The 12,760-nt window shown below is 39.0% G+C and overlaps 1 protein-coding gene across 1 annotated transcript in view; it reads left to right on the forward strand.

Moving 5' to 3' along the window:
• Positions 1-209: 209 nt before the first annotated feature.
• Positions 210-12,760, forward strand: part of LOC103611675 (A disintegrin and metalloproteinase with thrombospondin motifs 12) — a 72,240-nt gene continuing 59,689 nt past the window's right edge. Inside the window, 8 exon segments of the mRNA XM_017727328.1 lie at positions 210-461; positions 2,376-2,459; positions 4,127-4,251; positions 5,435-5,584; positions 8,007-8,150; positions 8,815-8,959; positions 12,321-12,413; positions 12,642-12,752. Of these exon segments, the coding sequence (XP_017582817.1) occupies positions 231-461; positions 2,376-2,459; positions 4,127-4,251; positions 5,435-5,584; positions 8,007-8,150; positions 8,815-8,959; positions 12,321-12,413; positions 12,642-12,752 (1,083 nt within the window). The 5' untranslated portion in view covers positions 210-230.

Genomic DNA, 12,760 nt, shown 5'->3' on the forward strand with positions numbered 1-12,760 from the left:
CCTTGAAAATGGCATCGCCAGTTCAATTTTTTTTAGCTTGGCTCTGTCTCACAACGTAATACCTGGTGTTTGAGTGGGGTAACTTTTTAATGCATGTTTAATCCATCTTGGGAGATTCAGAACTTCACTGGGCAGGGCCCTTAGCAGTCTGGTGTCACTTTGGAGTTGGCCCTGCAGTGGGGGCAGGTGGGTGGGAGCCAAATACAGCCATACAGTTCAAGCTTGAAAATATGTTCAAGACAGCATTGCTTTTTACTCTTCCAGATACCCACAGCTTTTTCAAACAGCAGCAGCATCGGAGGGAGAGATGGGAACAAAATCATGCAGCTGTCAGGAGGGTTTCTCGGCGCTCTGTCAGCAAGGAGCGATGGGTGGAGACACTTGTGGTTGCAGACAGTAAAATGGTTGAATATCATGGAAGTGACCATGTGGAGTCATATATTCTCACTATAATGAATATGGTATGTACAATATTTTGGGGGTTTTTAGATAGACTATGTACAATATTTTGGGGGTTTTTAGATAGACAAACAAAGGAAACCTGAATTTGATTATGCTGCTGATCTTCTAAGACATCTTCAACAATGTTCACGGACAAAAATGTAGTATTATTCGTATATATTAATTAAAACTCTGTATTTTAAAGTACTTTTACCTTATATTTTGTATAGGCACAATTTTTCTCTGTGTTTATGCGAGAGAGGTCTCATAGCTATAAATGCTAGCACTAGCTTTCTTTCCACTGAAATTCTCTGACTCCCTTGGAACCTGTTGCTCAGTGATGATTTCAGATTGTTGGCTATGGCAGAGAAATTCTACGGGTTTTTAGCATATGAATTCTTTCATGTATTTGTGGGTGAGAAAGGCACACAGGAGACTGCTGGAAATTGTAGTAACTTTGCAAAAGCCAAAATACCACCTTGTTACTGTTTTGGTCACAAATCAAAACAGAAATATATGATCTATTATGAAGCAAGTTAACTGTCCCAGTTGAAGCCAATACAACTGTTTTTCCAGATAAGTATTCTTCCTGGAGTACAAAGTTCACATTGGAATAAAGAAAAGTTGATCTTCAAGTGCTTTCCTGTGTGGCAGGTTCCAAAATATAAGTTGTTCTGGGAAAAGCCATAGCATCTGCTTACAGATATTATTAATACCTGTATCAATATTACGTGTATCATGGCAGATATTGAGCTTGAGAGTGTATTGAGGATGTGTTCTGTGTGGTTATCATGGACATGTGCAATATATGTGGAGTTAATCAGAGTGTGATTCTAGCCGTGGTGACTGATCTTTCCCGTGTTATATGGTATGTTCCCAGCTGTGCCCCAAGCAGTCTGACTTGCTGCTGAGGCAGTGAGCCTGAGTAAACAGGTGCAAAGGTTGTTCGAGCACGTGAGGTTTTGTCCACACACGGAAAAATGCTTGGAATAAAACCCAGTCATTATCAGGTGCAGGAACAAACAAGACTCAACATTTTCTCTCCAGTCTGACCTTAGATATTAGGGTTACTTAAAATGTTTCAATTTTCAGTAGAGTACTTTGAAAAAGATCCATACCCAAATCAGACCTCTATAAACACAATTTCCACTTCATTTTGGTATTTTCTCCTTTAGTGGTTTTCTCCATAACAATTTTGACCCAAAGGCAATCCATTTTGTTCACTCATATTTCCTGTGATAGATGGCATGGGTCAGATATATAGATAGGTTGTGAATATCTTCTGCTCTGATTCCTTTTCCTCCTGCCTAATTCAATATTGTGATGATGTTTATGACAATTGGGTTACATTTTTGCAGAGATCAGTTCTTGTTCTTTTTTATGTGGAGTCTTTTTTGAATGGAGTCATTATCTTTGCTTTTGTTCTTATCATCCTCTCCTGTACTCTGAAAACAAGAGTAGCCATCATTCACCTAATTTCTCTTTGCCTAGTACTGACTAAATTTTGCTTTTTTGTGACAGAATCCTGTTCATTTCAAACAGAATGATTTGATATGCTGGTTTATTTGCACCCTGAGTGGACCTCTCCATTAGTGTTGTATGACTGTAGATGTTGTGTTCCTTTTTGCTAGTGTTTTTTTATGAACTCTGAAATTTTTGAAAGGGAAATGGACATAATATGATCTTGTCTGGGCTTTTGCTCTTTAGCTTAGTAACTTTTGCCAAGTGCTATGTCATCGCTCATTTGGCAGAGCAAGCCTTTGCAGTAATTGTAATATTTATTGCATTTCAGTAAACTTTGAATGATTTGAGAATTTAAAAAGCAAAACAATCACCAGAGCCACAATATGCTAGAAGTAAATGTATTTTCTCTCTGAAGTTGTGTTCTGCTGTAGAGGAATCAGTTAATCTCATATCTCCTGGCTCTGGCACAGGTCACAGGGTTGTTCCATGATCCAAGCATTGGCAATGCAATTCACATTGTGCTCGTCCGGCTCATCCTCTTTGAGGAGGTGGAGGTAAGGTTTTTATATACCTCAAAATATCCCTTAGAAAACTTCTGGGTTCAATGCATTGAGCTGTAATCATATTTGCTTAAAGTAATGTTTTAAATTTACTCTGTTATTGATCTTCAGCATGTCTGGTTTTAGAATAAATGCTGCCCTCGATAGCAAAGTATTTTAGCTGATGACTTCAGGTATTTCTGCATAAAATTACATAGGAAAATGTAATTAAAACAGGGAGGTTAAGAATGGGGAAATAGAATCTGCCTAGTGTCAGAAGAACATGGGATGCCAAGGAAGAGTAGATGAGAAACAGAAATTACGTATTAACACTCAGAATCTAATTACCAAGCATTACCTGGAATGTATTATGAACTGTAGTGCTATGGTATTTGCAGGTCTCTGAAGAAGTAAATCTCTTAATTTGCAGTTCAAATACATGTTTTTCTTTTTAAATCTCTTTTGAAACAAAATAAAATTAGGACAAAATAGATGTTAATTGCTATAAACTAGCTATATATTGATAGTTTCCAATGTCTCTGTTTCACAAATATGTTACTATGTGCTTGAATACATGTTGACTGTCATGGTGTTATGGTTATTTTCAAAGTGCTGTGCATGATATAGCTAGCTCTGACCACAGGAATACCTTAAAGGGATTTTCCCGGTGGCTTAAGATTTATAACCACAAGCCAGATGGTCCCAGTGCTATTGAAGACAGTAAACCAAACCTCAAGGCTATGTCTTCAGAAATATTTATTGGGATAGAGTCTGTCCTTACAGCTGTCAGTGTAAGTACAAGTGGGATAAAAACTTGAGTTTGCGTCGAAAGAGAATAATTACGACCTGAGATCCATTATGGCCTCCAATTAACTGTATTTGCTAAATTTCTGTGGCTGTTTGAATAAAAAAAGGTGGATTCCTGATCAGCTGAGGAATGGCAATGTTGGAAGTAACCGTTTTAAATATCTTTCAAAATTTGTTTTTAAGTTCCCCAGAAATTAATGTCTGGTAACAGTTAACCCCATACTTAGATGGTTGTTAATAAAAGAGCAAACTGAGGCAAGATAAAGTGAGTGTCCGAGACCAGAAATTAGAAAATTCAATTTTGGATTAATTTATTTTACATACTTTTTATTTCAGAGTTTTCATTAATTTGCATGTAAACTGTATAATAAGAAGTTGAGGAAGAAACATTTATGATTGCATTGTTTCTCTTTGGAATTGAAAAATATTGTGAAATAAATAGTCTGTTAGAAGCATAATTGTTCTCTGAATATGACAGTGTTCACGTAACATTGAGGGACAAATTTGATCACAAAGTCCCCCAATAAGTACCCTTCACCTTCTCTTCAGAGGAAAATTTGATTTCAAGAGAATATAAAATGTTTGAAAGTTTCAGTTCAGTGTTGGATCTTATGAAACTCATTTATCAAAATGTATGTAGAGTTCTGCATTCTGTAATTTTTCCTTTAGCTGCACCATTTACAAAAATGTCAGCATTTTAACTTAATATTCAATGTTAGATAAATAGGAGTCATTGCTCCTAATGATGGCTCTAACTTTAGGCAAAACCATAATCAATTGCATTTAGATTACCCATTCTCACAGCTGACTTCACTGAAGGGTTATTGCAATGCAGTGTGGTCTTCACAGTAATATATTCCTTCATTTCCCATTAGCAAGGCTTGAAGATAGTGCACCATGCTGATAAGACATTAGCCAGCTTCTGCAAGTGGCAGAAGAGTGTCAATCCCAAGAGTGATGTCAACCCCACGCACCATGATGTGGCTGTTCTTCTTACCAGGTATGACAGCAGTGACTGACTGCTGTTCAGTTGCATTTCTTTGGTGATGATATTTATTTTATAGGTTCATGCCATCATTTAGTTCATCCCGCACAGAGCCCAGTAACGTGGTCAAAATACTTACAACACGATGTGTGCATAGGAGTTAGAGATGCATCTTAGTCACAATATTGAGATCTGTGGGTCCCGAGAGGTGAGCAATTTCTGTAGCTCAGGTCATTTTCCCTTGATCCTATCTCATTTTGTCCTCAGTGACTGCTCTATTCTTCTTTGAGACAATATACAAAAACAAAGCAGCATGTAGATGAAAAACTCCTGAAGAAAAGTGTGGGTGCAGCTCAGAAAGGAAGAGTATTCTGCAAACATGGTGCCATTCATTTTTAGGCTTTAAAGCATACGATTTTTAAATATCTCCATATTTAAGGAGACACTTTTTTTTTTTTAATGTCTGAGCGAGGGAGGAACACAAAACTTAAAAATGAGGTTGTCTGAGGTTCTTCAGGGAGTTCATGTCATGGCATGAAATGGGACTTCTGCAGGTCTGTAAAAATGGATTCAGTCTGCACACAGGTGGCAGAAAAGATTGGGTCTGTGGTCTGAAAAAAACAGTCCTCAGCTAAAGTCTGTCAGGAAAAAAAAACCCAACCTAAAACACCCCTCAAGCAGCTCAGTAAAGAACAGTCACAGAATTATTTAGGTTGGAAAAGACCTCCAAGATCACCAAGTCCACTCTTTGACCAATCCCCACCTTATCAACCTTTTTTCAGTCAAAAATCTTAAAATAAGAATGTGAAATAAAGTCTCACAAATGACGTGAGATTTACCTCTCCAAATAAAAAGTGCTCCGACAGTTCACTTGAACGAAGCTGAGGTATGGTGACTGTAGTAAACCATGCTTCAAAATGCTGCCAGACGTGGAGGTTCTAAAACTTTGACTTACGTGAGTTGACAATAAATGTATGTATCTAGGTACTACAGCCCCATAAATATTGGCTAAATATTATAGCAGTGTAATGATAGTAGTAGAACAAGTGCATGTTGTTGCATACATGTTTGTCAAAGTCTTACCACTACGAATTACTTAAAATGTAGATTAGCACATAATAAGACGGAAGATTGCCACCCAGTGTCAGTGACACTCCACAGTTGTGTTAAATGGCACACCTCTCTTTTGTGATTCTAGGAAGGACATTTGTGCTGGCATGAACCGTCCCTGTGAAACCTTAGGCTTGTCTCATCTGTCAGGCATGTGTCAGCCTCACAGAAGCTGCAACATCAATGAGGACTCTGGCCTTCCCTTGGCTTTCACTATTGCTCATGAACTGGGACACAGGTACAGTTGTCAGGGAAGGGGGAACCTGTCTGTGTCAAATTTATTATTTGCATGTTAATACTCAAATTGCAAGACAGAAACAATTCAAGAAGTGAGTTAATGTCTCTATTATTGAAATCAAAACTGTTTTCTATTTCAAAGCAAAGGAATAAGTAACATATTTTTAAGCCTTTGACCTGTGCTTTACATACACAGCTGTTCAGTCTGTGCTGGGACATTACATCAGGATGAAATAATTAAGCCACAAAGAAGCATGACTCAATCATGCTAATTTTAACATACATGTGCTAGATTTCTATGCAATTACTTTAGATGATTTCCAGATCAATCCAAGACATTTATGGAAAATAAACCTGTTTCATTACGTCAAGGCATTTCAATATTGCAGATTAGCTAGAAAACATTTTTAAGTCATATAGTCAAACTTCATATTTTAATCTTATAATATATTATATTTATTATTTATTCTCCTTTCTGATGAACCGATAAAGTCACTTTAGGGCATGTCTTAATAAGTGATATCTTCTGTATAATAATGCTATTTTGGGTACACTTAGGTCAAGATAACTAAAGTTCCTGGATATTTATTTTCAGACATGGTTAATTTATTTTTATGATTGGGTATTTTTGCTTGAACTAAATTTCTCAGAATTTTAAATTTTGGGGGGTGTTTTTGTTGGTTAGATGGTTTATGAACTTCCCTGAAAAAAATTCGATTTTTGAATCTGTTTTGACACAGCTGTTTTCTTCAGGGTAGAGCGTTACCTCATGGAGACTCTGGTTTGACTGTAATGCCTGCACTTTTCAACTGAACTGTGTTGCTTCGCTAAGTCACATGTTCATTGCTCTATCTACAATCACATTAATTTCACTGTGAGCCCAGCCACCAATCAGGATGGAGTCTCTATTTCCTGATAGAACAGTGATGATGATGATGATGATGGTAATGACCCTGTCACCCATTAGTTGGCCATTCTTTATTCAACCTCTCCATTGCCAGACAGGAAATAGTATAAATAGATAACACTGAAATCACTACAATCGGATCTGGGTGCTGTGCGTTTACTTACTTGGCCCCCATAGCCTGTTGCTGACAGGGAGCTGTTTTCATTCACACTGATGATCTGAAGAGACTTCTTCCCTGTGGATTGATCCGTGTGTGGCCTTCTCCTGGTTTAGCCTGGCTGGCTGGTAGCTCTGTCTCCTTTGGATGCTGCGAGACTCAGTACAGCTGTACTTGCCCTTGCAGGAGTGGTGCAGGGCCTTTCCTGTAAGGGTTGTCTCTGTTAAGGAACATTGAGTACCGTAGGGTTTGTTGTCACCCTGTTAACCTCAAGACCGGTTAGTGTACACATGCTGAGAAGTTCAGGTATGGACAAGTTTGTAAGAACAGATGAACGAAAAATGAGAATTCAGACATGCACCCATGCCTTAGATGAATGCCAAAAATCAGCTCTTCGCCACACCGTCCCTCTAGATGTTTGCAGCCTTAAGATTCAACAGACCCTTTTTGTGGAAAAAAGCCCATCAGAAACGGGAGATCCTTGCTTTTAAACCTCTGAGTCATTGCTGGAGTTGATTCTGACTGAAATTAGCTCTGCTTTTGGAACTTTGGAGTCACGGTATGATTACATTTTTGAGAAACGTAGTTTTAAGTGTTTTGAATGCACTTTATCTGATTTTTGACTGAATCATGACCTGAGTAAGCTCTCACTGCTCTTAGGACTTACACACCTCCAAATGTTAACAATGTAGGTGTCAACATCTTCATAGATCAGTATCTTTGCATGTTATTATTTCAGATAATCCTCACACTGAGGTGATGAAGAGGCGTGTATATTTACTCAGTTGAATCCCATCCAAACTTTTGTGTTTATGACTTCTGCAAGCTGTTGAATAAAGAAATTTCTCAGCAAGTCAGAGAAGCTGGAGAGAACCTGTTACAGAGATCTGTTTCTAAGGCACAGACTGAGAAAATTAAATAGGATGAAGGAATAGAGGTTGGAGGCAAATTCACTGAACATTCAATAACTTTGTAAACAGTATCTCTGTTGCAGTCTACCAAAAGAGTTTTAAAATGAAACAAGAAGTAGAGACATGATTATTAGAGAGTGTAAGACAGAATGTAACAAAGCCTGATCTTCTTTAAAGTGGTTTAGTCTGTGAGAGCCTGTTCTTTATTTTGTGCAGGGCAGTATTGCTGTGCATAACAGACATGTTTGAAAGCCTGTGGGAGTGTAGATTCTTCATAGGTTTTGGTTCATATGTTCTATATGTGCATTTCCTTTAGGTAACAGGTAACTACAGCTCTGCCAGGGAGGAAGCAATGCAAGTGTCTTTTTAAGTACAGAGTGGAACTGCAGGTAGATGTTGTGGTACAGCCAATCAGCTGGAGTTATTAGATGTTGTTTTTTGTCTCCAGTTTTGGAATCCAGCACGATGGGAAGGAGAATGACTGCGAGCCTCTTGGAAAGCGCCCATATATTATGTCCCGACAGTTACAGTATGATCCTACTCCACTCACCTGGTCACAGTGCAGCAAGGAGTACATCACACGATTCCTAGAGTGAGTGATCAGGTTGTAGCATTTGCCTAAATTGAGCACAGCTGTGCTGGAGTTTAAAGTAAATTTTGTATTATTGTAGTGGTAATTGTAGAGGGTTTTAGTGTGCTTGAGTTAATTTTCATGGGGTACATACCGCTGTCCTGTTGCTTACTTATTTGGGAAAAGCTCTGTTATAGTCTTGTTGTCTGGAAGTGAACTCAAGTCTTGTCATATTGGCTCAGGTTTGGTAAACTCTGCAGCTTTTTGCAGTTACCAGGAAGAAAGAAGCTTCCGTCAGGGAGACTGACAGAAATTTACAGACTTACTGGCCACATGTGCTTGGCTTCAGTGACTTGTTCAAATCTCTTCCATTGTTTCTAAGAGCAGCAAGGTACTATAACTTTAACCAGAGGCTATGGTGTTCTCTGAAGCCACCCTGCGAACCATAATGAGCTCATGGTATTTCCCCTTTGACAAGCTGTGTTTTGCCATTTTAAACCATCTCTTTTTAGACAGAGTAACTACTTTGTTTGCAGTACTTCAGCATAACTTAGCTGGAAGCTGGAGGTATTTCCATGGGCCATAATCAAAATTACCTGTAAGAATTAGATACTAAAGGTCTGTACAGAAGCATCAAAAAACTGTGGCGGTAGGGATTTTTTAATACGGAATTTTTGTCTTTTAGTCGCGGGTGGGGATTCTGTCTGGATGACATCCCCCAAAAAGAAGTTCTAAAGTCTCCAATCATCGCTCCTGGAGTGATTTATGATGTGCACCACCAATGCCAGCTTCAGTATGGTTCCAATGCTACATTCTGTGAAGATGTGGATGTAAGTGCTGAATGTTTTTCTTCATTCTCCTAGTAAGAATTCAAACTTCTTGAGCAGCATGGAAGTGTATTCAGTGCACCTCATTTGCTAACTACAAATGCAGCATGTTTAGAGTCTCATTGCCTAGATGTGCAGTGCAGGCATTGCCTAACACTCTTAATTCTGAATATTCTGGAAGTGAGTCATTGCACTGTTTGCCTTGTATTTCACAAGATCTTTGCTGGATCTTAACCATATCTGTGGTTAAGCGCCTGTTCTTCAGCAGTGGAGTCATTTTGGTTTTAAACTCATAATACTGATTCTTAGGTAAATCATTAATGCAACTTAAATCCCATTTTAAAATATTCTTCCATGAAAGCGACCATGTGGCTTTCAATTGATCAAATTCTGGGAACAAATTTTCAGTTCCAGGAAGAGGTTTCTGAAGAAATTAGGGTTGTGTTCTCTTCCCATACATCCCAATTTTTCACACTGTTGATAATCTAGCTAGCAAAAGAATATTCCAGTCCCTGTAAAAAATATTTATTTTGAAAAACCAATATTTTTCCATCAAACATTAGATTTTTATGCAGAAGCGCTTAATTCACAGAGTACCCTGGAATCTGTCTCACAGCATTGCAAAACAGTGTTGTGTGGAGATGCAAGGGAGAAGTGTAGTCACAGCAACCCTCACAGGCTCTTGGAGCCCTGCAGAGTTACAGGTTGTGTTAGCGTAAGTGCAGTGGTATGGTATTCTGCCTGTACCTAGCATGTTCAGAGCTCTTTGGGTCTGTACAGCATTTTTATACACAGAACAGCTTGGAAACAGTGTTTTTAAGTGCTAGCCTAGCTAAGTGATCACTAATTTTTGCTGTGTTTTGGGCAGCAGTGTACAGCAAATACTGGAGACAGCAACCAACCTGCTGGCCCTGTCAAACACAGATGTGTTTTGGCTGTTGGCAGTGCTGGTATGAGCACAGCTATGGACTGGGCACTGCTGGTGTTGACTATTTATTCCATTCAGATAATTACGTGTATCTCCATCTACCCTAATATTACAGAAATTATTTCTGATTAATCTTTTCAACCTTAATAGATAACATGATTACCAGTGCTGAACTACAACTGCTGAATCTGAAGAAGGTGTTGAAAGATTGCTTTCACTTCCTGCTAATTAGGATGTAATTTTGCAGTATTGGTTCAGTCTGTCTCTTCTTGAGTTTGAACCTAATAGGCCTTTACATTCGCATCTCCTTATTAACCAATTCCACAGCTAGACATATGTCAGAAAATTAATTGGTATCATCTCATTTTGCATTTTACTGAAAGGCCTGTATTTTGCTGGTAGCTGCACTGGCAAGAGATGGTATTGTGAACAGTACAGTTCACCTGGAATGTTGAATCATCAGTCTTTTTGTCATTTTGTCTAAGAGGTCTGACTCTTCTTTGCCTTTCCTCTGTTTACTTAACTTTGCTCACTGACAAGCTACTTTTGTTCTGTACATTTTAATGTCTGACTGAATTTGATCCACAGATCCTTTTTGAGAGAAAAATCTGCATTTAGCTGAAGATGCCCTAGGGTTCAGTGATTACACTTAGCAACAGCTGATATTTATAATTCAGACAGTGGTTTCCATGAAGCACTTAGGTAGCAAAGTGTACTGTGAAGTATATAAATATTGTCCCTCAATAAGGTAAAGAAAAGCAAAATATGTATTAGGTGGAGGAATTTTCCAAATCATAGCTAGATCCATAGCTTCCTATAGAACAGGCTGTAGGAGCTCAGAACCCCCATCTTATTGCCCTTTTCTTCAAAATTTCCACTGGCTTCAGTGAAACTGAGTTTTTTTGGATTTAACTTTCTTCAAGGCACAGATCCTATTCTCATAGATTGGGTGGAAAGTGTATATCATACTGCTGATGAAAAGAAAACCCACTTGCTTTGCAATGAGTCCATGGCAGAATCATTAATTTCTGCTGCTACCTCCAAAGGCAAAGAGTACATAGTGCATTATCTCATACTGTTGTTGTTTCAGTATTCTTAGAGATGAAAAACAGTTCTGGTATATGGAGATCAATATGGAAAAATCCTTGCAGAGCTAAAGAATTCCCTCTGTGAATTCTTGACTTTGAAATCTGTGGGTGCACCTAATAAAAAAAAAAGTAACTGCCACTGAAAAGCTGTGTTCATTTTCTGTGCCAGATTCTCTAATATCTGAGGCACACTGCGAGAGTACACTTCATACATTAGAAACATAAAACATATTAGGTACAAGAGTTAAATAAAGGATGACTTTCATAATGAGAGAAAATTCATCAGCCGGGACACTTTGGTAGCTCTGCCTTGAGAAGCTGGCAGTGATGGCTTCACAAGGCCTTCATAAAGAAAGCTACTGTTGAATTATAAACAGAGAACTGCAAAACAAAGTATGTTTTGTGTGCATTGCCCAAAAACAGTGAGCTGAGATGCAGTGGGCCAGACATTGTATTCTAGCTGGAGGTTTGGAGTGCTTTGAGATGTTCCATGCCATCAGCTTTTTTTCTGGTGCCCTTGTTGACAAACCAAGGTAAACACACAATGGAGAAAGCAAATAAAAGGGAACTCTCTCAGAGCTTGTGCCCAAGCTTAGCCATTTTAAACAGAAGCAGGTCATAAATGAGCAGCTAAACTGTGGATTTTTCACTTGGATCAACATTGCTGCTACCTCTTTCGGGCTGCATTTTTGGAAGTGCACAGTTTATATGTTGGCTTCCAAATCTGGCACGTGGCTTGCTTTGAGAATCCCAGTGGGAGCTGCTGGTGGGATCCTCTTATCAACTCCTTTCTCTGATGATACTTGGAGCTATCCCTACTTCACAGGTTGATACTCCCAGATCTGTTCCTTTTTCCAGTGCTGGACTATGCCATCCAAACAACCTGAGTGAAGACCTGGGCTTTTGCTGTTGATTGTATGTTTTCAGGCAAACTGCAGCGCAAAATTGAACATTGTATTGGTTAGTACTCTTCAAATGAAAATTTTGCAGTTTTCTGCTCACCTTACCTACAAACAGTAGTGACCAAAGTTTGTTAAGCCATTTTTCTTGTGTTTCTCTGGGAGCCAAGCAGCCAATTAAGAGAATATTTGAACTTGCAAAATACAGGGAATTCACTTGATAGTATTTACCATTTTTTATTTGTCAGATATCTTTTTGCACAGTAATGATGAGTACCTAAATTTGGACCCTTGGTGGTTCCTATCTTGTGAGAAACCCTGATCCCTCTGGAAATACAGCCCTTACAAGGATCTTTAAGTGGCTGTACAAAACTGTGGGAGTCTTTTGAAAACCTTAGCCATAGGAGTTCAGCTCTGCCTCAGATTGCTGCAGTTTCTTTCTTTTCCAGAACCTTTGCCAGACACTCTGGTGCTCGGTGAAAGGCTCCTGCCGCTCCAAACTGGATGCAGCTGCGGATGGCACTCGGTGTGGAGAAAACAAGGTGACTGAGCCACGCTGTTTGCATGCTGTGCTGCCTGCCAAAGGGCAGAGAGGAACCATGAGTAGCTCTGCCATTGTTCAGTGTGAGAGAGGGTCATCCTGTGACATCTCCATTTGCATTTCCACTTAAGTGTTCAACCCTCATGAGCTAAAATAACAAATAATTCACAGGAACATTTTCCCTGCGATAATGATCTGAAGCTCTTTCTGCTTTCTCTTGTCTCCTCAGTGGTGCTTCTCTGGTGAGTGCATTACAGTAGGGAAGACTCCCGAAGCAATCCATGGCGAATGGGGCGTTTGGTCATCCTGGTCCCATTGCACAAGGACATGTGGGGCAGGAGTTCAAAG

The sequence above is a fragment of the Corvus brachyrhynchos genome, unplaced genomic scaffold, assembly GCF_000691975.1.
Source record: "Corvus brachyrhynchos isolate BGI_N302 unplaced genomic scaffold, ASM69197v1 scaffold140, whole genome shotgun sequence".
In the NCBI taxonomy this organism is placed as follows: Eukaryota; Metazoa; Chordata; class Aves; order Passeriformes; family Corvidae; genus Corvus; species Corvus brachyrhynchos.